Consider the following 24,744-nt stretch of genomic DNA (forward strand, 5'->3'; position numbering starts at 1 on the left):
TTACCAGGTTCAATAAACGTAAAGAACGGAACCCGGTTGTTGATATACCTAGGAGCTATATAATACGTACAAAAAAATAGTTAAGACTTAATTATATAACCACTACAATACGAATTATATGCCTGCAGTGAGCGGGATATCTAGATGGAGCAAGTAGACGCTTCTCTACAAGTCTTATTCCATTAACGAAATCTTAGAAAGTCTAGAAAGAAGACCAACTTTGAGATGAAGGTAAGAATGTTAAGAAAATCCAGGAGACTTCAAATTACAAGAATAGGACCGAATCGAGAAATAAGCTAAGGAAGATCGATGCTCACCTTCAATATATTCACAGCCAAGAAAAACAACGCTAAATGCTTGAGCACTCCATAATCATCTTTCCGCCGAAGGATCGTAAAGTAATGAGAGTACCTCGAGACATGTTAGCGTTTTAACCATGCATTCTTTGAATAAATGTCTTCACTTTAGTATTTTTCTTCTAGTATTGTGTTGGATTTTCAAGCATTCTCGATCGTACTGGCTCCAACTATTTTGTTTTCGGCTTGAAATAGATCAGCGAATGTCATTATGGTACCACCCTCAGAGATTTTGGAGCCGGGATGTTCTTCTTCCGACGATTTTTCCTTTTATTATGGAAGGTACACGGTTACACTTTAGAGTCTGCGTATCTTACATTTATTGACGTTAATTCCATTGATCTTAATGCCTCTTTTTATTTCATCCAAGACTCCTTTAAAGATACATTTTGACACGATTTTAAAGTACAGGCGATAAAAGCTCTGCCCCTCTTTCTGTGATATATCCACTACTTGTGTTGTGCTTTGATCAATTCGGATATTTGCACATTGATATCAATACAAATGTTTGATGATACAGAGGTCTTGGTAATCAAATACCATCTGTTGCAAGACAACCATAATTTTTTGTGATTTTTCCAGACAATATCTTCCAAAATAGATAAAACCCTCTTTTGAACTCTAACCTGTAAACTGAATATTGCCTCTTTGAATCCAAGGTTGTTTCTGAAACCAAACTACTCGAGTGCACTATCCATAAAAAATATTTCAATGCATGAATATCACTGATGGTTCGATCATCGTTGTATTGTTCCTTTAGAATAAAGCCTGTACTAAGGAATTTACAGAGAAAAGTGTTTAAACAATTTTTAGGTTATGTCAGGACAGGTTAAATTTTAGTGTTGGTCCTTTGAGCAATTTTTTTTTCATCCGAATTTTTTGAGTTTATTCTTCTTACTTCTTGATATTAGGCAAATTGGTTGTTTTATCTTCAGACATCTGTCGCTCCACCTCTTTCGTAAAGGAAACCCACGCTTCAATGGCATAGCACCAGCTGTCCAGCTCGTTAATATAACGAACTAGTTACTCTCATTTCAGTGGTTTACTTGAACTGAGCCACAGTAACACCAGAAATTTTTCAAACGGCACAGTATAAAATACCAATTGGATATGCGATTTTGAGTTAAAATTGTGGGTGAAACAAGTCAACCAATGGATATGTATAACAAATACTACGCTCACTTCAGTGGTTTATTTGGATTGAGCCACAGTCAGACCATAAATTTTTTAAACGGCACAGTATAAAATACCAATTAGATATGCGATGTTGAGTTGGAATTGTAAGTGAAACAAGTCAGCCAATGGATATGTATCACAAATAAGGTCTCACAAGTAGAAAGATAAGGGGCAGCGTATTATCACTCGGTGATACTTACTCATTTGTTTTCAAGATTTAACAGTATATATCTCAAGTCGGCTTCGTGTTTTATTATTATTTTGCAGTATTTTATTTATTGTCCAAATTGCTTGTGCGACATGCACTTTAAAATCGTATTTTTATAAACTTCCCTCAGAATTGTTATAGTAGTTTTTTAAAGAGTTTTTACAAGTTTAATTTTAAATAGCCTTAATAATGCTTAAAAACATCTGAACCATATTACAGCATTCCTAGCAACAATTTTTCAAAAAATCATCCAGCTTATCATAACCTTTTTTCGTTTTTCAATGTTTATTTAAAGCTGTCAGCTTAAAGTTTTAAGTAAAAGCCCCATAAGAAAACTTACCCAACAGTGATTGGCTGTCGATTGATGTCAACATTATCGGGAGCGGAATACGCATTTGTAGCGTAATACTCTTTGACATGTTGTGGTGTAATGATGATATCATTGCTGATCTGAGAAGGAGCTAAAGCAAAAAAAATAAACTATTAGTAAAGGATTTTAATATATATGATCATTACAATAAAAAGACAAATGATATTTTAAAAATTTCTCCACTGAAAAAAATTGTTTTTTTTAATAAATTGCGTAAACAACGGTTGTTTCATGTTTTTTGTAATCTCATTTCACAATTAAAGACAAAATATCTTAAAAAATATTATAGCCAGTCTCTTGCCACCTAAAGGGATAAAATTAATAAAAGCCTATTTAAGAAACTCTATGGGATAAAACAGGATACGTAACTTTGCTATTCGATGTATTGAAAATTCTTCTAGACGACATCGAAGATATAAACGCGAGCTGGGAGAAAATTAAAAACAACATTGAAGAAGCAGCAACGGAAGCTTTAGGAAAACGCAAAAAGAAACAACAACAATACACCACGGTTCAGAAAAGAAATAAAAGAGAAATGTAAAGAGAAACCAGAGGGCTACACCAAGTACTAAACATTGAATTCTCCAGAATCCCGAGACACCTATAAAAGGATACGAAATGAAACAAAGCAGTTGGTAAGAAGAACAAAAAATGAACACTGGAAACAGTTTACAAAAAGGATGGAAAGCGACTTCTATGGTACACAAAAACAAATATGGCGATTCATAAGAAACCAACGGAAAGAAATGGCAGAATTGAAGGAATACAATAACATACCAGCAAACGAATACCTGACGGAACTGTTTAAAGGAAAGGAAAATAATAATCAACCCAATAACGTACCTGAATTAAGACACAAAATAGAAATCAGTTTTCAGGAAGTCGAGACAGCCATAAATTCACTCAAAAATAGAAAGTCACCAGGACCAGACGGAATAACCAACGAGCTTCTAAAACACGGAGGAGAAAATATAACCCTAGAGATGACAAAACTTATACAAAAACTAATATTGCACTGCAAGATACCACACGCATGGAGAAAAAGCATAATGATACCAGTGTTCAAGGAAGGAGATAAAGAAGACCCCAACAATTATAGTGGTATAAATCTACTCAACACCGCACTTAAGCTTACCACAAAAGTTCTAACCAACAAAATCAATAAAATAACAACTTTATCAGATAAACAACAAGGATTCAGATCCGGAAGATCCTGCGTAGACGCCGTATTTGTACTGAAACAAATCACAGAAAAGGCCATCGAGTACAATAAACCAGCATATCTATGTTTTATAGACCTGACAAAGGCTTTCGATCGCATCCAAGTAGAAGACGTCTTACACCTACTGTATAAAAGAAACATACCAAACAACATTATACAAACCATCGAAAACATCTACTTCCATAATCGAATACAGGCAAAGATAAATGGAAAACTAACACAGTGTATACCAGTACAAAGCCAGACAGAGTGACTCGTTAAGCCCACTTCTCTTTAATATAATAATGGACGAAATAATACAAGTAGTACGAAAACATGGTTACAGAATCCGGAACAAAGAAATCCAAATATTATGTTATACAGACGACGCCGCATTAATCGCCGAGACAGAAGACGAGCTATAAAGATTAACACACATCTTCAATACAACAGCCAAGAAATATAATATGATAATATCAGCAGAAAAAACCAAATGTATGACAACATCTAAATACCCACTACGATGTAAAATCGAAATTGATGGAAAAATAATAAAGCAGGAAGCAAGGCAATATCTGGGAATTAGTTACGGAAATGTTGAAGAAGAAGTACGACAACAAAGCTTAAAAGCAGGTAAAGCGGCGGGATCTCTAAACGACACAATTTGGAAGAACAAACACCTAAGACAAGACACAAAAACAAGAATCTATAAAGCAGCAATTAGACCTATATTAACATACACAGCGGAGACAAGACCTGACACATCTAAAACTAGACGGTTACTAGAAACAACAGAGATGAAAATACTTCGACGAATATCAGGGAAAAGTCTGTTGGATAGGGAGAAAAGCGAAAACATAAGAAGAGCATGCAATATAGAAGACATAAATGGATGGGTGACAAAACGGAAACAGGAGTGGAACGAACACATTAGTAGAATGGCAGAGGATAGGATAGTACGAATAGCACGAGATAAGTCATCAAATGGACGAAGAAGTATTGGCAGACCAAGAAAAAGATGGTGCGATAATTTAAACAATTTAGAAGGCTAACATTCAAGAAGAAACAGGCTTTAAAGACTACATACAAGAAAGAAGAAGAAGAAAATTCTATGACCCAATCTTTAAACTTTGATAATGTTATTGATACTTTTGGGTAACAGAAAGTTCGGAGAAAAGAATTTTATTAATAAATATTAACATTAAATGTTAACATTAACCAATTATTTTATTATAAATATGTATAACCTATGCTTTTGAAAATGAGATATTTAACTAAGATTACACAATATTACTGTTGGGTTACTGAGTCTGATATTTTTCATAAAATATTTAAGAACGTCCATCATGTAGAAATAATTTGCACCTTTCTACTTTAAACAAAGTATAAAATAATGTGTAAATAATGTACGACTAGGAATATTCACAACTCGTCAATCTGCCATTCTATTAAACGTATTTTGCTATTATTAGCTCGTAAGATATAGTATATCGTATACCCTCGTATATCGTTGTTTAATTCAAAACATTTCAGTGAATCAATGACTAGTGCAATCTGAATTATGCAGAAGCAAACCTACTATTATGTCATTATCTGTGACTTTTCTATAAAGGATACTATATGGCGCCTGTAATTTTTTTCTTGTCGCCAATCCAATAAATTTGCCATGGGCCTCAGATAGCATGGTTAAGCCACTACATATTATCACGTCAAAAGTTAGTTAAAATGTAATTTGTTACATTTCATGCATATGATTTTTGCCAATTTATTCACCTAATACTTTGCGACTTGTCATTTACTACACGTGAAACATTACCTTTGTCGAGAAGTTAATTACGGGAGAAATAAAAGGTGTATAGAAATGCTGAGGTACAATACAAGAGACAACAATAAATTTGCAAACAAATGCTAGCAAAAGGAAATAATAATTCCATTTGTAGATGTGCCATTAATTTAGGCTTTTATTTTAGCCCTTTATCTTAGATTAATAATTTTATCTGGCTGGAAAATTTATTGACTAACATATTGCGCGTGCCGGGTTACATTTCATCGTACGGTTATCACCCATTCTAACCGCTGGCTGCCGTTATCTCCGATACAGGTATTTTCATTGCGTTTAAATAACAGAATAAAATGCCCATAAAATAAATATCAACATTGAATAACACTTATTGACACATTTTATATCTAGCTATTTATACCTTTATTTGCGTGTTGTATTGGCAGACACTAGAAAATCTTTTTTAAACATTGATATTTAGGTTAAACACATATTTTTCAGTACTATAAACAAGCTAATAATGTTTAAGTATATTGTGAGCAATACAAACAAATATAAAACTTGTAAAACTAATTTATTCTATTACTTGCTATGTTTAGAACTTTTAAGTCAGAGAAGGTATTGTTAAATATAAATATATTACATAGTTGTGTTAGTTTAAGTAATTATATGAGAATACCCTTGAATATCCAAAACAACTATTCTAAAATCGGATTACTAATAAACAAGCTTCTTTATTGTCATATAATTAACCTATGTGGAAGCGGAAAATCAGATCTCTACCAGTAAGATCATTTGTAAGACTATCAACTGGTTTCATTTCACAAAATCCCACTTGCAATATGTATAAAAAAAAGTTTGAACAAGCAAATGGGTTGTTCACGATTTGTTAATGTACTAATAGTAAGCGACTATAGCGTTTTCGCAATCACCACGGAAAAATAATTATTAGCCTATATTATTATTTACAATATGTGTTTCGAATAGGTCACGGTATTATTTCGGTATCTACTTTACATGTTTTTTCAGTTGTTTGTTGTAAATTTTGTAAAATAAAAGTGACTATTATACAACTTTTATTTAAAAAATTCTTTATAAAAGGTATATTTATTCTAAAATTGGCCTTTAGGTTACATCACAGAACGTTTTCGGACTAATAAGTCCATAATCAGTGCAGTTACCATGTATACAGTATACATGAGGGAAGACTTATGTTAACTTTGTTAATTAATACATATTTGTCGTAAAGTTTAAATGATGTAGTTTTAAACAGATTTACATCATGGCAACGCAAGACTCCCAGGAGGTTTTTAACCCAAGAGACGGTATCTCTATGGGTATTCAATAGCAACTTCACGTAGCAACTTCAGAATTATTTCATGTAACCGCTAATATGTAAATGAGCCACATCGCTCATAATAATTATTGTCGATAAAAATCCTCCTCCTCTTCGTTGAGATTTAGGATGACTGCAGCCTAGGTTAAACGCGTTTGGCGGTCAAGAGCTAACAGCTGATGCACTGTCTGTACTTTGTAAGGGAACAACTTTAAATCTGTCAACAAAATTCTGCATAGGCTGATGCAAAATCGCGTAGTACGTCGTCTTGTCGATGTTACGAGCTCCTCTTCGACATCTTGCCATCCAGCAGCGATATTCTCAGCATAACGGCTGCTCCGGGGCCAGCCAACCTTGAGAGCATCTCGTGTTGTCCCAGTCTCTTTAAGATAAGTGTCTAAACGCCGCAGTATTTGCCCAGTTCGTGTCGGACAGTCAAGAAATCTGCGACGAGATTAACGCTGCGCTAACACAACCGATGAATTGCTGCGCAAAAAAAACAAGTATACATGTTCTTGCGGAGTAATCCGATTTCTAGCTTGTTTATTTGTATTCTGCGTTTGTTTATTTCATAAATGTCAAAACCGAATTAATATTTGGCGCTATTTACAAAAGTTATAGCGTTTTATAATAGGATGAGTAGATAAGGAAGCGGGGTCCTGAATCACTTTGGTAACCTGTCCATCAGGGTCTCCGATGCGAAGGTATCGATGCCATGATTTGACCTTGGGGGTGTACAAGAAGTACAAGAAGTGATCGACAATGACCATAGGGTTGTAAGAACTGGTCGCTTATCGCTTGATCTCTTCTTCTTCTCTCCCGAAGAAGTGATCAACAATGACCAGAGGGTCGTAAGAACTAGTCGCTTATCTCTAGATCTCTTCTTCTCAGCCGAAGAATTGTCACCTACGTTACCTGTATGTTTTTACACCTGTCTCACTTGTCTCTTCTTTGTCTTACCTGTCCTGAAGAAGTAAAAGAATCGGTCGACAATGACCAGAGGGGGTGTCTTTGAGTGGAACGGACCACCTTGTATGTCGAGTGCAAAACTCATCGCTTATCGCTTCATCTCCTCTTCTTTTCGTTAAATTTGTACAGGGTGATCGAAAAAATAAATTTTGTATTGAGACTTGGAAATATTTTAGGTGTTGTTGCGTCAAATTTTTTTTTTTTTGTGTACGATGCTTAGATATATCTGTATAGCCTGCCTAGCCTAGCCTGCCTAGTCTTATCTTTACTTTTGAAACTTGTAGGAAAAGGAAAAATAACTATGTATCACATAAATGCTTTATTGTGTATATATATTTTAATGATATATGTGGGTAGATGTAAATAAAACAATATTGGATTGATACTATAAATTTTATTTGTTTTGAAACAAGTTATTTATTTTAAATAAATGTATCCAGCAAAATTTTGTCAGTAATCAAGATGTGTCTTGAAATGTACATGCTAGACGAGTTTTATTCAAGGCTCTCAACTTTTAACAATTGGAAGGGGAATAAATCTGAAATAGAGTTAGCTGCTTGTGGATTTTACTTTCTCCAAGTGGAAGATATAGTAAAGTGTTTCAAGTGTGGCGTAGAGATTTACAAATGGGAATCAAATGACAATATAATCGAAGATCACAAAAAATTTAGTCCCAAATATTACGGGGTCATTCTTCACATCATGATAACTTGGTGACAGCGAGTTACATGGATTCTGTGACGAGGGACTATTATCGACAGGTTAAGAAAAATATACATTATAACAGTAGAGTGTATATTTTTAATCAGATAAATAACTTGTTTCAAAACAAATAAAATTTATAGTATCAATCCAATATTGTTTTATTTACATCTACCCACATATATCATTAAAATATATATACACAATAAAGCATTTATGTGATACATAGTTATTTTTCCTTTTCCTACAAGTTTCAAAAGTAAAGATAAGACTAGGCAGGCTAGGCTAGGCAGGCTATACAGATATATCTAAGCATCGTACACAAAAAAAAAATTTTGACGCAACAACACCTAAAATATTTCCAAGTCTCAATACAAAATTTATTTTTTCGATCACCCTGTACAAATTTAACGAAAAAAAGAGGAGATGAAGCGATAAGCGATGAGTTTTGCACTCGACATACAAGGTGGTCCGTTCCACTCAAAGACACCCCCTCTGGTCATTGTCGACCGATTCTTTTACTTCTTCAGGACAGGTAAGACAAAGAAGAGACAAGTGAGACAGGTGTAAAAACATACAGGTAACGTAGGTGACAATTCTTCGGCTGAGAAGAAGAGATCTAGAGATAAGCGACTAGTTCTTACGACCCTCTGGTCATTGTTGATCACTTCTTCGGGAGAGAAGAAGAAGAGATCAAGCGATAAGCGACCAGTTCTTACAACCCTCTGGTCATTGTCGATCACTTCTTGTACTTCTTGTACACCCCCAAGGTCAAATCATGGCATCGATACCTTCGCATCGGAGACCCTGATGGACAGGTTACCAAAGTGATTCAGGACCCCGCTTCCTTATCTACTAGGATGATTACTTTTGCTCAAACTGTTATAAACCACCCTGCACAAATTTAATATAACCGCCAAGAAATTTAACATGTTAATTTCCCCAAAAAAGACAAAATGCATGGTTGCAACAGCTAATTTACTAAGATGTAAATTGGAGCTGGAAGGCCAGATAATAGAACAAGTGATGGAGTTTAAATATCTGGCATCACATTATCTAGCTACGGAAAGCTCGAAACTGAGGTGGAAGATCAAGTGAATAGAGCAAACAGAGGCGAGGGCTGCCTGAATGAAACAATATGGAGGAACAAAAATATCGGGAAAGAAATGAAAAGCAGAATTATTTACAAAACAGTCATCAGACCAATAATGATATACGCGGCAGAAACATGACCTGACACAGAGAGGACAAAAAGGATGTTAGAAACAGCAGAGATGAATACACTTAGATAAATTGGTGGCAAGACACTATTAGACAGAGCTAGAAGTACAGATATACGACGTAGACGCAAGGTGGAGAACATCAAGAACTGGGTAAGAAATAGAAGAGTAGAATGGAACGATCATATAAGTTGTTGTTGTCCGAATGACAACAAATAGAGTAGTAAAGACGGCAAGAGACGGTTCCCCAATATGAAGACGATCAGTATGAAGACCACGAAAACGATGGAACGAGAACTTACTGGAGGCACAATGAAAAACAGACAGAGCTATGTCTACATAAAAAGAAGAAGTTATAAACCAAGACCAATAAAGACATTAAAGCACATATTGTTCAGAAGAACAAATATTCAGAGTAAAAACTAATGTTTTTTCAGTTGTGAAGTTGTATAGACCGAAATTTTTGACATTAAATTAATAACAACTATAATATGAATTTGTTTTGAAGAACAAAGTGCAAAATAAAAAAAGGTACTCGTACAGTACATAATATCGATGTATATTTAATTATTAAGTCATTACAATATTGTTAACAAAAAAATGCGATTTCCAGGCACATTAAAAATTATAATTTTTGTTTTTTAAGTTGGTGATTTATCATGCATGGTAAATTATATTACATCATACTTACAGAAATACTGAGAATACCAAAAAATACTAAATAAAACCGCAGAAGGATAAAGAAAACAATAGAATGGAAATAGGTAGATCTAAAAGATTCCGAAGAAACAAGGTGGACGAAGTTGTAATAAAGAAAGATACGAGCGATTGGGAATAGAGCGACATAGATAGGTAACAGAGTTTGAGCGAGGGAAGGCAATTAAAACCGTAATATCTTTTTATATTCAATAATTTGTTAATATAAAAAATGCAAATTTTAATAACATTAAAAACCATAAAAGTTTTATCTTGGAACTAGTGAGTTATCAATAGTAATACATTGGAACTCAAAAACATCAATAAATCTCATACTGCTTTTTTTTAGTACAAAGCGTGTTTCATAGATTTAATTTATTTTCGAGAGCAAATTTTTATTTGCAGTCAATCTGGTCTGCATTTTTATAATAAAAAAATCACAGTCTCCCTTTATATCATTAGAGCTGTTTAGAAGTGTTGCAGGATATTCTGCTATTCCCTGAATCTATAGTAGTAGTTGGAGTATACTCGGTTCACTCAGTTCACTGATCTCAGTACCAATTATTGTCTACTAAATTTAGTAATTAATTCTCTATTACGTTTTACAGATTTTGACTTGCACTTAAAAGTGGCAAAAACCAAGCACACGTGTTCATAGCCAAAATGAATTGGACTTTCAAGCACACACTTATTCAGATGAAGTCATCAAGAAAATAAAACTGTATCAATTAAACAAAGGTTTAAACGTTTATTTTTGAATTTTTTGTCATTTATAGATTACTGCTTACAAAGGAGAAAGTTTTTAATCCAAATTTATGAATATGCACTCCCATTTTTTATGGTGGTTCTTTTTTTTTCAAATAAAGAAGTCTGCAACAGTAATTTTATTTCAGATATTAATAAGGGGTGGCAGGAATGTTTGTATTGTATGTTTCCGACAATGACGTCTGTCAAAATATTCCCAAGCTGACGATATTCGTCACTTGATTCAAATGACAAAAATGTGTTACAATAATCAAAATTTCAGAATCCACTCACTTTAGCTCTATGTGGCCACCTTTTGCCTTGACTATGACCTTCAAACGATCAAAAAACGAGTTCCATGTTGCACGAATGTGATATTCCAGTATTTTGGCCCATTCACGAATAATTGCTTTCTTCAGCGCATCCATACTGGCATATTTTTTAGTCCTCACCTTACTCTCCAAAATGGACCAAATGGAATAGTCCATCGGATTTGCGTCTGGCGAAATCGAAAGCCATTGTGTGGATGAAATGAAGTGTGGAATATGGTTTTTTAACCATTCTTGGTTCACACTAGCTTTATGAGACGGTGCCGAGTCTTGTTGGAACGTCCATGGTCTACAACCGAAAAGTTTGCGTGCCCACGGCTCTAAAGCAGCTTCTAAAACATTTTCCCGATAATGAGTTGCATTGACTTTGACACCAGATTCATTACAAACTATTAGAGAGTGTCCATTGGCGGTTACAGCTGCCCATACTTGCGATGGGAAATTACTTCGGGTGGCCGTTCGTAAGCTCAAACTTTCGTAGGTGCGTTAGGTCAAGTAAACACGATTATTTTGAGAGTTTATGAACTGCTCAATAGGAAAATTTTTCTCATCAGAGAAAACTATGTTCGGAAACTCGCCACATTCGCGCAGGCGTAACAGCTCCTTTGCTCTTTCAAGCCGAACTTTTTTTGCTTTGGTGTAAGATTGTGTGCTTTTTGGAACTTGTAAGGCTTGATCTTGAGCTCCTTTTTCAATATTCGTTGCATGCTTCGCTGGGATATTTTCAGTTCTTTGGCCATTTGATTACCACTACGACGTGGATTTCGCTCAAGTCGAGCCTTCACTTTCCGAACCATTTCAGGTGATGTTGCTGTTTTTTTTCGTCCACCACCATAGCGTTTGGCAATGCTACCAGTATCATTATAACGAGTTATGGTGCGATACACAAAATTTTAGTCACTTTGAGGTGTTTGAGCTGACGAACAATAGCTAGTTGTGATGTTCCAGCCAAATATAACGCAATCACACTATTACGTTTAAATTCCATTGCGAATAACTTTTGTTGTATGTATAAAACTTAAATGCAAATGCTTTTGACGGCTTATAAACATACTGAAGTGCTATCAGGCCAACTTTGACGTAGCTGTCATTATCGATTTGCCAGATATATCGATGTGAAGCTGGTAACAGTTCAATTGCGTAACCCTGTATATTCCATACAAAATGGCATTGAGATTGAGAAGCCTTTCAAATGAATAAAAAAAAATCGATGATATCTCACACAAACACACACTCCGTTTAATTTAAATTTAAATATATGAAGCTCTTAATTAAAGACGAAATAGAAGAGATATAAGAAAATATACTTTCCCTTCTACACCGACGATACTTTATTTCAGCGTACGACAATCTTATTCATCCTCGGATGCAATAAAACTAGACTAAATGCAATTACAAGCGAAGGAAACTATTTTAATAGTGCGATCGTAACATAATAATAACAAAAACAAACTTTATCAAAATAACACACCGATTACTTCTACCTGCACTACTGAACTAATCTCTAAACGTTATCACAATATTTGATAACTTCTAAAAATATTTATTTAAGTAGTACAATATTTATTTAAGAAATAAATTTAAAACACGGCTTAAAAAAACATAATTTTTAACTGTCAGTATATTAATAAATTATTTTAAATTAAAAATTAAGTAAATAGGTTATTGTTAAAATATATGCACGTTTTTAATATTTATCAATTTGCTAATGTAATTGATTAATATACTTATCAAACAATCAAGTACTTACTCCAAATTGATGCCAAAAAACTAATTTAATTTAATTTATATTTTATACGTAAAGTTGATCTTTATACTGTCCAACTCAATGTAAAATAGGAGTGTCCAGAAGCATTAAAAAAATTTTATTTCCTGGCTTTGTAGGTCTGTTGTAAATAAAAATACTTAACTATTGCTTAAAAATTTCGGCTATTTGCCATTTTCAATAAGCACTTTATTTTAACGCGGCGCCAGATATGCGGTATTTGGCAAATACTGAACAGTGCTTCTTCTTCTTCTTCAGGTACCATCTCCGCTACGGAGGTTGGCAATCATCATAGCTATTTCAATTTTTGAGGCAGTAGCTCTAAAAAGTTGATTTGAGCTGCATCCAAACCATTCTCTCAGGTTCTTGAGCCATGAAATTCGTCTTCTTCCGATGCTTCTTCTGCCATCTATCTTTCTTTGCATTATGAGTCGCAGGATGCCATACTTCTCGCCCCGCATCACCTGTCCGAGATACTGTAGCTTTCTTTCTTTAATTCTAAGTTCAACTTCCTTCTCTTTACCTATTCTTCTCAGTACTTCATTGTTCGTAACTCTATCTACCCAGGAAACCCTCATAATTGTTCTATAGGTCCACATTTCAAAGGCGTTAAGTCGTCTCATTGTGTCTAGATTTAACGTCCATGATTCCACTCCATAGTATAGTACACTGTATACGTAACATTTTGTTAGGCGTACTTTAAGAGCTAATGTTAAATCTTTGCCACATAGAACCTTTTTCATTTTCATAAAATTAGAACGTGCTTTTTCGATTCTGACTTTGATTTCTGCAGTGTAGTCATTATTTTCTGTTATAAGTGTTCCTAGGTAAGTGTACTTTCTTACTCTTTCGATCTGCTGGCCTTCTACTGTCAAGATTTAGTTAGTATTATGGTTGTTTCAATTATGGTTGAACAGTGCTTGCTAAATATCAAATATTTGAGTGCTTGTGAAAGTGTTCGTTAAACGGCAAGCACGTTGCACCACATATTCGAGATTTTTCGTGTATCGAGTCACTGTGGGAACAACAAATATATTTTAACCGAGCAAATAATGATACAGAGCTTATTTTAAATTCAGCTGCTTTTGTCATTATCTCTGGTGGAAGTTTATTATTAAATAGCAGAAAAAAAAGCCAAGAAGAAGAAGATGGTGGATGGTGTCAGTTAATCAAAGTAGACAACGGTAGGTATTAAAATGACAGACTGTTTTATTTACATGTACGTAATAAGATAATTGGATTTAGGTACAGTGGCACATACTTATTGGCAGACCTGCTAAAAGAACCATTTGGAAAATTTCAAAATTTTCTCTCTCTCTCTCTCTCTCTCCGATTTCTAGCAACGGGAGATAGTTTCAAAAACCTTCACTACTTGTTCAAAGTTTCCCCACAAGTGATTTCTCGGATAGTTCCTGAATTGATTGTGTTCCTTGGTTGATCTTTGTCCTTAAGAAAGCTGGCCATTTTTTCATATGCAAACCTCATTGGTTTGTATATTTTGTCGGTCCCAACACCATTTTTTAAGCTTTGTTTTGCTTTTTACGAACAGGCTCTAAATGATGCCATTAATGATTTCTTTTTCTTTTTTAACTCATTTATCGTGCATTTTTCACCCATCTTAGCGTGTATTCGTTTCCATGCATCGTAAACATCATTTCGATTTTTATGATTTAAAAGATTCGCTTTCCATATTACGGGTTCATTTTCATACGCATTCCAAAAATTGTAAAATACTTTCATTGGTCCGCTCCATATTTACTAGTTTCAGTATTTTCTACACTCTGTGACAATAACTAAACTACGTTAATAAACGATATAAACTTTAACCACTCAAAAACTTATTTATGCTCGCACGAATATGTGGATGTAAATAAAAATATTCAAACGGCGAATATTTGTTTATTTGAAGTGTTGAAAAGACCGACAACGTACGGGAACACGACAAATGTTCGACAAATACTAAAATTGGTGAATGCCAAATAGCAAGCAACCCATCCACACTAATAGGCAAATAGCAAGCACTTGTTCAGTATTTGCCAAATACAGCATATCTGGCGCCGCCTTTATAAACATTACATTATACAATTATATTTCATATTTACATTCTTTAGAAGTTTAACCAGTTTAACATGGATTAAAAAATTGCTATCTGACATTGGCAGATGACATCTGGCAGGTATATTAAAACAGGAGTGGTTCAGTGGAAAAACTAAATGACACAGTAGATAATATATCTGAAAAACTTCATGACATGGGAATGTGTTTGTCATGTAGCAAAATTCAAGCGATTTTTTTTTATAGAAATAGAAATAACACTCCGAACACACAAATATTAGTAAATAACATCTTGCCCGATTGGAAACACGAAGTTGCTCATCTAGGAGTTATTTTAGATAGTTCCCTTTCTTGGAAAAGCCAAATCGAAAAGATGACGTTGAGGGCTTCCAGTGGAGTCAATATCATTCGGTGCCTGTGTCGAACATGGTGGGGAGCACATCCTGCTACTTTACTCATTTTATATAAGGCCTATATTAGACCACAATTTGATTATGGATCGATTTTTCTTGGAAATTGTGCCCGTTCCTTACTCACAAAACTAGATAAAGTTCAATATAGAGCTCTCAGAGTGGTAGGGGGATTTATGAGAGCTTCTCCAGTTAATATTATTTTGTCGGAATGCGGGGAAACACCGATAGATCTTAGAAGGATTTGACTAGCATCTAAATTTATATTAAAGGTAGTAGCATATGACAACTCAATATATTCCTGAATTGGGCAATTTCATAAAATATTTCTGAATCTGAAATATGGTTCATCGTATCTCGTGGTTGAAAAATCTCCGACAATGGTTTGGGATGACCTCAGCGGAGCTGTTTCGCAGAGCAGTCAACAAAACCATGATAGCCTTGATGATCGCCAACATCCGGACCGGATAAGGCACTGAAGAAGAAGAAATATGGTTTATGAAACTCTCAACCTAGGGAAAGAAGATAACCAAGCCGTTTGTGTCATGGTACCTTGATAACCGGTCTGAATATAAACTTATCGTCACAGATGGATCCAAAGATGAACAAGGTAATGTGGGCATTGGTATATACCTTAATGAAAGCACCAAATTAACAGCAAGATTACCATCTGCTAATTAAATTTGTTCAGCAGAATTATTTGCGATAAAAAAAGGCATTAGATTTAATTCAGAATGATTTTGAAAAAAGTTTTATTTGTAGTGACGCAAAAAGTGCTCTGGAGAAAATTACAAGACCAAGTTATAAGGCTGCAGCAGACACACAAACTCTTCAATTAAAACAAAAACTTAGTTATCTTCATGAACAAAATAAAGAAATTAAATTCGCATTGATTCCAAGTCACACCGGAATCGTGGGGAATGATAGAGCTGATCATCTTGCTAAACTTGGAAGAAAGCTACCTGTTATTGAAGAACCAAAGGCTTCCTTTAAAGATTTTCAAACTAAGTATAAAGAAAACCTATGGAGTAGTTGTAAAAATAGGTTCCAACAAATAGGACGGGTAAAAGGAATTACGTATTGTACAAATGTTACGGTTCCATATACAAAGGTCTGGTTTACAATGTTTCCCACCCTGGGAGGGGTATAATTGCACAAATGTGTCGTATGATAAGTGGACATTGCAGTGTTCCGGTTCATTTATTTAGATTGAAAGTGATCAATACAAATCTGTGTTCATGTGGCAGTTTAGGTAGCTTACAACATGTTTTGTTGGAATGTACTAGATATCAAAGGGAGTCCCAGTCACTTAGAAGTGAATTACAAGGTGATCCAACATTTATTGATGTGTTGTTCAAAAATTTAAACTCAAAGTCATTACTTAAACTGCAAAAGTTTTAAGCATCAACAAGGTCGCAAGTGTAGTTTATTAATGTACATTTTAAGATTTAATCTGCTTGCTTGGATTGCATGTGTTTGGTGCGGTTTGGTGCAGTAGTATAGGACTAGAATAATAGAATTTTGGAATTTATGTGAAAGAACTTTTGATTTTTAATTTGTTTTTTTCTCCTTTAACTATTGTTGCAGGTTCAGGAGCTATGAACTTAAGTCCAGATGTACCTTAGGTACGGCTCTTGAACATTCAGTATAAATACACAGATCCTGGCCGGATAGCCCTGGTAGCTAAGGCCAAGCAAATGAATGGAAGAAAAAGAACGAGTGGTTCAGGGTCGTATCTTAAATATCTGCCCTGGTGAATTTAAAAACAACTTAATTTATTAAATTATAATACTTATTGGAAAGATCTATTATGTCAGTCTTATTATTGACAGAATTTGGATCTTTTTATGTGAATCATCTCCAATATGCATCTTTTGTTGTAATTTTGTTCTTTTTTCAAAATCTCTACATTTTCAAAATAAAAGCAATCAATTGCTAACATTCTTGACATTTTTGTCCAGAAAATCCATTAATGTATGGTAAGTGTATATAGTGTTTGTTTGATTTAGTGGCATTATTATTATGATTATTGCTAGGTATGGTTTGGGTTTGTTTTGGACTGGTATTGCAATTTCTGATTTCTATTAATACAACTTCTTTTTTAATTAGATGGTTGTAAAATTCTGGTGGATAATTATGTTTTTCTAAGATATGTTTAACTTTTCTCAGAGTTGCGGAATGGTATTGTGGGCTAGATAGCTTAATTGCTCTGTCAGTAAGACTGAATGCAACACTTCTTTTATGGGCTATGGGTGCGTTGGATTAAAATTTAGATATCTTCCGGACCAAACATCTTTGGTAAACAGTTAGTTGTTATCATTCGGTTAATGTTGTTAAGTATATTCTAAGTTAAATGAAGAATAGTAATTTTATTGTTTTCTTCTAGTGCATTGTAGTAAATTCTAGAAGTTTAAGTAAATTGAACGTTATGAACTAGAAGAAAAAAATAAAATTACTTTTATTATCGACCAGAATTTTACAACCATGTAATTAAAAAAAGAAGTTGTATTATCAGAAATCAATCTAATTTCAAAATAAACAGAAATTATACCTAGCAATAATAATAATAATGCCACTAAATCAAACACACTACAAAACAAATCATACATTAATGGATTTTCTGAACAAATGTCAAAAATGTTAGCAAAATATGATATGAATGTTGGACATACATCATTAAAAACATTTGGAAAATATTTTTCAAAATTTAAACCAAAGGTTAATAAAGATCATCAATCAAATGTTATTTATAAACTAAATTGTTAAGACTGTAATTCAGCATATATTAGGCAAACACACCAATACCTGGATAGAAGGGTTGTTGCACACAAACATAGTGTACAAACCAACAGATTAAACTCAACAGCCCTAGCCAAACAATCTCTAGATTCCTTTGCCATATACCCATTCCTTTGATTTTGAAAATGTACAGATTTTGGAAAAAAACAAAATCACAGCAAAAGATGCATATTGGAGATGATTCATATAAAAAAGATCCATAAAATAAAATACAGCATTTCGTAGGTAATAATATCGTGAATGTTATGTTTGTATCTAAGTGATAGTCTATTTTGTAGTATGTTCCTGATGAATTTGAAAAAATAAAAGAATCAACGAAATATCGAACATCAGAAATAAATGTAGATTTAATTTAAGCCGCAGACCGCTGTCCCGACATTTTAACACGATTTCGTAGTGTTAAAATACAACATATACAGGCTGAGTGGGGAAAAATGCACCCAACTATAGGGGTGTATAATATACGTAAAAAGTATAAATAACTAAAAATAAAAATAACTTGTATACTGTTATTAGATTTTCATTTGTTTTTGAGTTATAGCGATAATAACACAAAGTTGTAATTTTTCATTAATTCAGTTTTAAATCTTCGTGTAACACATTTCACTACAAAATTTGGCGTGGTTGTAATAAATGGTTCTAATTGTTATTTATTTTTGTGTTAATACCTTAAATGAAATAAAAATATTAGTCGTGTACAAAAACACAGTTATGTTTAACGTAACAAATATGGTGTTTGTTTATAGGTTTTGTAATGTAATTTAATTGTAATAAACATAATCAAACGTCAAAAAAATAATAAAAAAAGCCCACAATTCGGAAAGAATTTGCAAAATTCATCACCAACCACCACGGAGAAGAATTTAATTTATGAAGAAGATCTAATAATACGTGAGTTATGTTTGCGCTCTGATACCAGTTGTATTTGCGTTAATTTAAATGTTATTCAACTCAATACTCTTTTCTATTGAAAGTGAGATGCCAAAGTAATCCAATTTTGCATTATCTGCTAGGTTTAGAGCAACTACATTTGTATTTGACATTTTTCAATTAAATTCCTATTTGCAAATTTATCAACTAACAAATACACACAACATCTTGTAACAACAAAAGTAAATGAGCCTTTGCTCCCCTTTTATGCTATGTTCATATAAAACCCAATTAATCGATAGACAAGACCAACTATATCCAGACATGAATATTTCATTTCATATTTGGTGCTAGGTTATAAACGAAAACGAATCGAATTGAATGAAGCATTATGGATATGAAGATGGATTATAAAAATACCTTAGGCAGCGCATAAAACTAACCAAGAAGTACTGAGAAGAATAGAGATATTATAAACATAAAAGTAGAAAAACATATGTGAAAGAAAATCAATACGATAAAACTTTTATTGTCAAATGAAAAAACTGATTATCAAAGGAAAAATAGAGGGTCGAAGTGGCCCAGACAGTAAATAAATATCTTGGATGAAAAATATTGCTCCAAAATTCCAGTGCATAACACAATTTTTCATATGGCAGAAGGCCGTGCACTTTTATCTATCGTCAATTTTTGATTTTGTGTGCTATAGCACATAAGGAAGAAGAATGACAATTCTTTGCACACACACAATAATTCAAACCTTAAGCCGGCCACTCACGATACTGCGGTGTCGTTCGACAAAATCGTCGATGATATCAATTCTGCAATACTTCATCATAGAAACCAGTTTCTCTGTGGTAAAATTGTAACGATTTTGTTGGATGCACGGTCACAGACGATCAAAATGTTTGTCAATTAGTCGAATTCGATAAAATTGAACGACGTCGCAGTATCGTGAGTGGCCGGCTTGACAGAATAGCAGCACCACAGGCCTTCGTAGACCTTAAGTTTAGCTAGCAATACTTTCTTTTCGTATTTCTTTTTTTTTGCACCTGTTCATTTTTGGAAGCAGTAGGTGGAACTATAAGAAAGTTACTTTTTTTCCTTGGGACTTCAATTGATGGTTCAATGGCTTCCCTATTTGCTCTCTTCCAACCCATTTATCTTAAAAGGTTTATTTTAATACTTTTTTTCCTACTATTTCCAACATAGATTGATTAGTTCCTTGGAAATCAAATAATAAACAGACATAATTAATAGTAGAGTAAATGATTGAGATTCTGAAAACTATTAAAATATGGAAACTTGAATACATTATTCTAGATAGAGAGGAGAAATATGCATGATGTTAATTACGAACTATAAAAGAGGAGCGATAAAAGGAGGTGAATCTTAGGAAGATACACAACATCCCACGCAGAAGCTCATTGGAGCTCGTTAAAAGTGGTGTTAATAAATTTAACACCACTTAGGAGGAGAAGGAATCTTAAGAAAATGATACAAAAGATGTCTTCTGAAAAGATTTGTTAGAAAGTTCATTTTCATATGTCGTATATTTAGCAAAAAAGAATATTGTGTTCTCGAAGTATCAAAAAATAGAACATTCGTTTTTGTCGTATCCAAAATTTTCCTTTTTCGCACTTTTTTAGTGTCATAAATTATTGTTACCGATATCTAAAAGTGAAGTATAAAATATTTAATTTACTTAATATCTTACATAGATAAGTGTCATCGTATAATCGTCGTGTAAAATTTCGAGAATCATGATAGCAAGACAGCTGATTTATTCGACTTTTGACAGTCCTATCCAACTCTCAAAATGTTAACAAAAAATCCTAACCTGTAAACTCCTAGAATACATACAAAAACGGTACCTACTTACCGATAGAATTTCTGTTATATTCACTCTTCTCGTCGTTGGTAACGTCCAGCCTCATGGAATCGTCGCCGTAGCTCTTCATATCGTCCACCGTCATGTATTTGTACTGCTGTTGGTCTAGTAGAGGATCATCACCTAAATCACAACGATTTTTTACACTGAAACCTCTCACAATACTGAAGATAATACACACTCTCGTACTGATATCGATGGTTAGCTGATAAAAAAATATTAATAGACCGATAAAGTTGTTTCAATAATTATTTCGTTTTCACGATAAGGTTCCATGCGGTGCGGTTATGTTTCGTAATGTATTACACTGATGTTTGCTGTGTAGTTGGTTTGAAATTAAATTTTAAGTGTTTGGACTAATGCACGCTTTGCAAGATGATATAATACGTGTTTGCATCGGGAGAGGATGTGTTAGTGTAAGAAAAACAAACGGTAAGACTGCTCGTTAGTGTATGTTTTTATATCATAATATAAAGAAACATTAAACTATCTGTTCGAAGATACTTTAAATGGGAAATAAATTAAATCTAATAATATACTATATACAGTGATGAGACGAAAAGCGTAAGATGAAGTAAATACATGTGCGGTGCTTTGAGATATTGCATTTTTTATTTTTAAATATTAGATTTCGTTTTGAAAGTCAATGTTAAGGTTTATAGAATATTCCGTTTACTCTATTTTGAATTAAAACAATTTTATGGAAATTCATGTTTAATAAAATAACATAAAAACAAATTTACAGTAAATCTCTTAGTCAAGTCGACGTGCTTTGTTAGAAGATAGATGATTTAAACGATGTAGGTATACGCTAAATAAAACATTTAGCCCAGTCCGGTTAAAAAAAAAAAGGTGGAAAAATGTTTCGCAGATATCTGAAGCTTTTAAGACATAGGTGGGGGATACTAGATGATGAATAGATGAAAAGATACTCCTAGTTTTACCTTGCGTTTTTTTAAGCAATAATTTATGGTCACAATTTGATTTTTTGTCTATAAATGTTTTCGCTTATATTTTAAATAAACAATATTTATGTCATTTTTTTATGTCAAGAATATCTTTATTTTCCCGTTTTTTTAATTAAAATTGATAAATAATTTACAGAGATATTTGCAAAAAAGCAGTTTTTTGCACTAATTTATAAATTTTATTAATTTTCTTATTAACAAAATAAAATGGTATTAATACATTTAAACATCAAGGAATTACCATCTTTTAGATTTGTGCGAAATTTCCCCCCGATCAGTCAAATATTTTATAAGTTATTTAATTTGTTTATCCCTGAGGCTAATTATTTAAACTATTGCGCTTGCCCTATGCATGATGCTAGACACATTCAGCAAATTTCATAGGATTCTTTAAGACAGACTATCTCAGAAGTTAAATGAATATTGAGTTTTCATCGAAATTATTTACAAAATAAACGTTTGAAAAAGGGGTATGTTTTTTACTTATAAACAATTGTAATAACTTCTATAGTTTTCAAGCTACAGACTTGTACGTACAACCATTGGATAGCTGGTAAACAAGCTCACATTAAAAAATAAAAAACCTTCTATGACCAATAGGAACGAAGTTAGTGACTATTTTTAAAAAAATCATATCTCCATTGTTTATAAACATTAAGAACTAAAATTTGCACAAATTTTGAATAAAAATCTAAACTTTATATTGAATTTTATAGCTATAAAATTTATCTAATTTTTCGAAACGACGGTACTTTCGAAAGATCGACATAGGAAAGTGGAGAGGATATCTGTTTCAGCTCCGTTTTTTTTTTTCGGCATCGGAACTTCAGATTGCAACGCGTAGGAAAAATTTACATTATCTCTTTTGTTGTTGCAAACCCCCCATAAATCTCGGAACATCAACATATGTTTTTTCATTTTATATCAATGATGTAATAATACTTATATATTTTATAAATGAAATTTCAGGAAATATTTTACACATTATATTATTATATTCCTTATATTAATTATAATTGTTTGTATTTTTATAATTAACAATATTGATTTTTATTCCATTTTTCTTACAAACATGATATACAATATTAATCTAATCTGCCTTACTGCTTTGATAAAATAAGTCGATTTTTTCATCACTTACCTTATTAAATTTTGCAATGTTTATTGAACTTTACTTTTTTTATTTTCTTTACATACATTGGTTTAAAAGTTAAAATTTGGTTCATTTATTAGACTTCACTGTCAGGTCTGAACCTTTTTGTTGCAGGTTGTTTGTCTTCACCTATTAAGTCAGTCTTTCCATACATTAACATATTAAGAGGCGATCTTAATGCCAAGGTGGGTCAAGGTAAGGTAGGAGAACAAGTAGGAAAATATGGGCTTGGAAACAGAAATGACAGAGGAGATCGATTGATTCAATTTTGCCAAAGTGAAGACTTCGTAATAACAAATACCTTTTTCAAATTACCTCCTCGATGGTTATATACATGGACATCTCCACAACATACCAAAGAAAAAATAGTGAGAAATCAAATAGACTACATTATGATAGCAAGGAGGTATCATAATGCTGTTAAATGTACTAAGACGTACCCAGGAGCTGATATAGGCTCAGATCATAACCTGGTAGATACTGTGATAGAGGCGAGACCAAAAAAGATTAGAAGACCACACAGAAAGGCACTAGATTTAAATAAACTTAGAAACAAAAATATACGACAAGAAACAGAAGAAATAAATGAAAACCTCCGTTCAGTGCAGCAACAAATTAACGATACAAACAACGTTAACCAAAAATTAAAGTACATAAATACAGCTATACAAACAGCAGGAAAGAAACATCTTACAAAAACAACAACAAAGAATAAGGGGTGGATGACACAAGATATACTATACTTGATGGAACAAAGAAGAAAGATGAAGAATTACCCAGACAAATACAAAAAAATAAATAAACACATAAAAAAGAATAAAAGAAGCCAAAGAGGAGTGGATTAAAGAACAATGTGAAGAAATATGCACAAAAAAGTAAAAGAGATAACAGGAAGCATAAAGAAATGCCAAATAGGTAAACTTATTGTAGATCTAGAGAATAAAATAACAAGATGGACAAAGATGGAAATCTTATTGTAGATCTAGAGAATAAAATAACAAGATGGACAGAATACCTGAATGAATTATTTGAAGACGATAGAAACAACTTAACTCAGATAATGAATGCAACTGGGCCAGACATATTGAAAGAAGAAGTAGAATACGCAATAAGAAACGCTAAACATGGAAAAGCAAATGGACCTGATAAAATTCCTACAGAACTGTTGAAGCTTTTGAATGATAAATCCGTAACCATAATATTAAATTTTGCAGCGAGGAGCTAAAACAGTTTCCCCTCCACTTTCCTATGTCAATCTTTCGAAAGTAACTTCGTTTCGAAAGGTTTTAAGTTTCGAAAAATTGGATGAATTTTATAGCTATAAAATTCAATATAAAGTTTAGGTTTTCATTCAAAATTTGTGCAAATTTTACTTCTTAATGTTTATAAACAATGGAGATATAATTAACAAAAAAAATGTCGCTAACTTCGTTCCTATTGTTTATAGAATGTTTATTTTTTTTGTTAAATGTGAGTTTTTTTACCAGCTATCTAATGGTTGTACGTACAAGTCTGTAGCTTGAAAAATATAGAAGTTATTACAATTGTTTATAAGTAAAAAACATACCCCTTTTTCAAACGTTTATTTTGTAAATAATTTCGATGAAAACTCAATATTCATTTAACTTCTGAGATAGTATAAGTTTTAAAGAATGCTATGAAATTTGTTAAATGTGTCTATCATCATTCATAGGGCAATTTCAATGGTTTAAATAATTAGTCCCAGGGATAAACAAATTGAATAAC

At 33.0% G+C, this 24,744-nt stretch overlaps 1 protein-coding gene and 1 long non-coding RNA gene across 7 annotated transcripts in view; one reads left to right on the plus strand and one right to left on the minus strand.

The window, feature by feature from the left end:
* LOC140437468 (uncharacterized) overlaps positions 1-24,744 on the minus strand; it is a 389,771-nt gene that overhangs the window by 88,141 nt on the left and 276,886 nt on the right. For all 6 annotated transcript variants that reach the window (XR_011950379.1, XM_072527015.1, XM_072527014.1 and 3 more), the window contains 2 exons: positions 20,869-21,000; positions 2,081-2,201 (listed from right to left, as the gene is read on the minus strand). Coding sequence is in view for 5 of the 6 variants with exons in the window: in XM_072527015.1 (XP_072383116.1) it covers positions 2,081-2,201; positions 20,869-21,000 (253 nt within the window). In the remaining variant the exon portion in view is untranslated. The remainder of the gene's footprint in view (positions 1-2,080; positions 2,202-20,868; positions 21,001-24,744) is intronic.
* The window catches only part of LOC140437472 (uncharacterized), a 60,299-nt gene continuing 56,513 nt past the window's right edge, over positions 20,959-24,744 (plus strand). Inside the window, exon 1 of the long non-coding RNA XR_011950380.1 lies at positions 20,959-21,309. This is a non-coding gene — a long non-coding RNA (uncharacterized lncRNA). The remainder of the gene's footprint in view (positions 21,310-24,744) is intronic.

The sequence above is a fragment of the Diabrotica undecimpunctata genome, chromosome 3 (assembly GCF_040954645.1).
Source record: "Diabrotica undecimpunctata isolate CICGRU chromosome 3, icDiaUnde3, whole genome shotgun sequence".
NCBI lineage: Eukaryota > Metazoa > Arthropoda > Insecta > Coleoptera > Chrysomelidae > Diabrotica > Diabrotica undecimpunctata.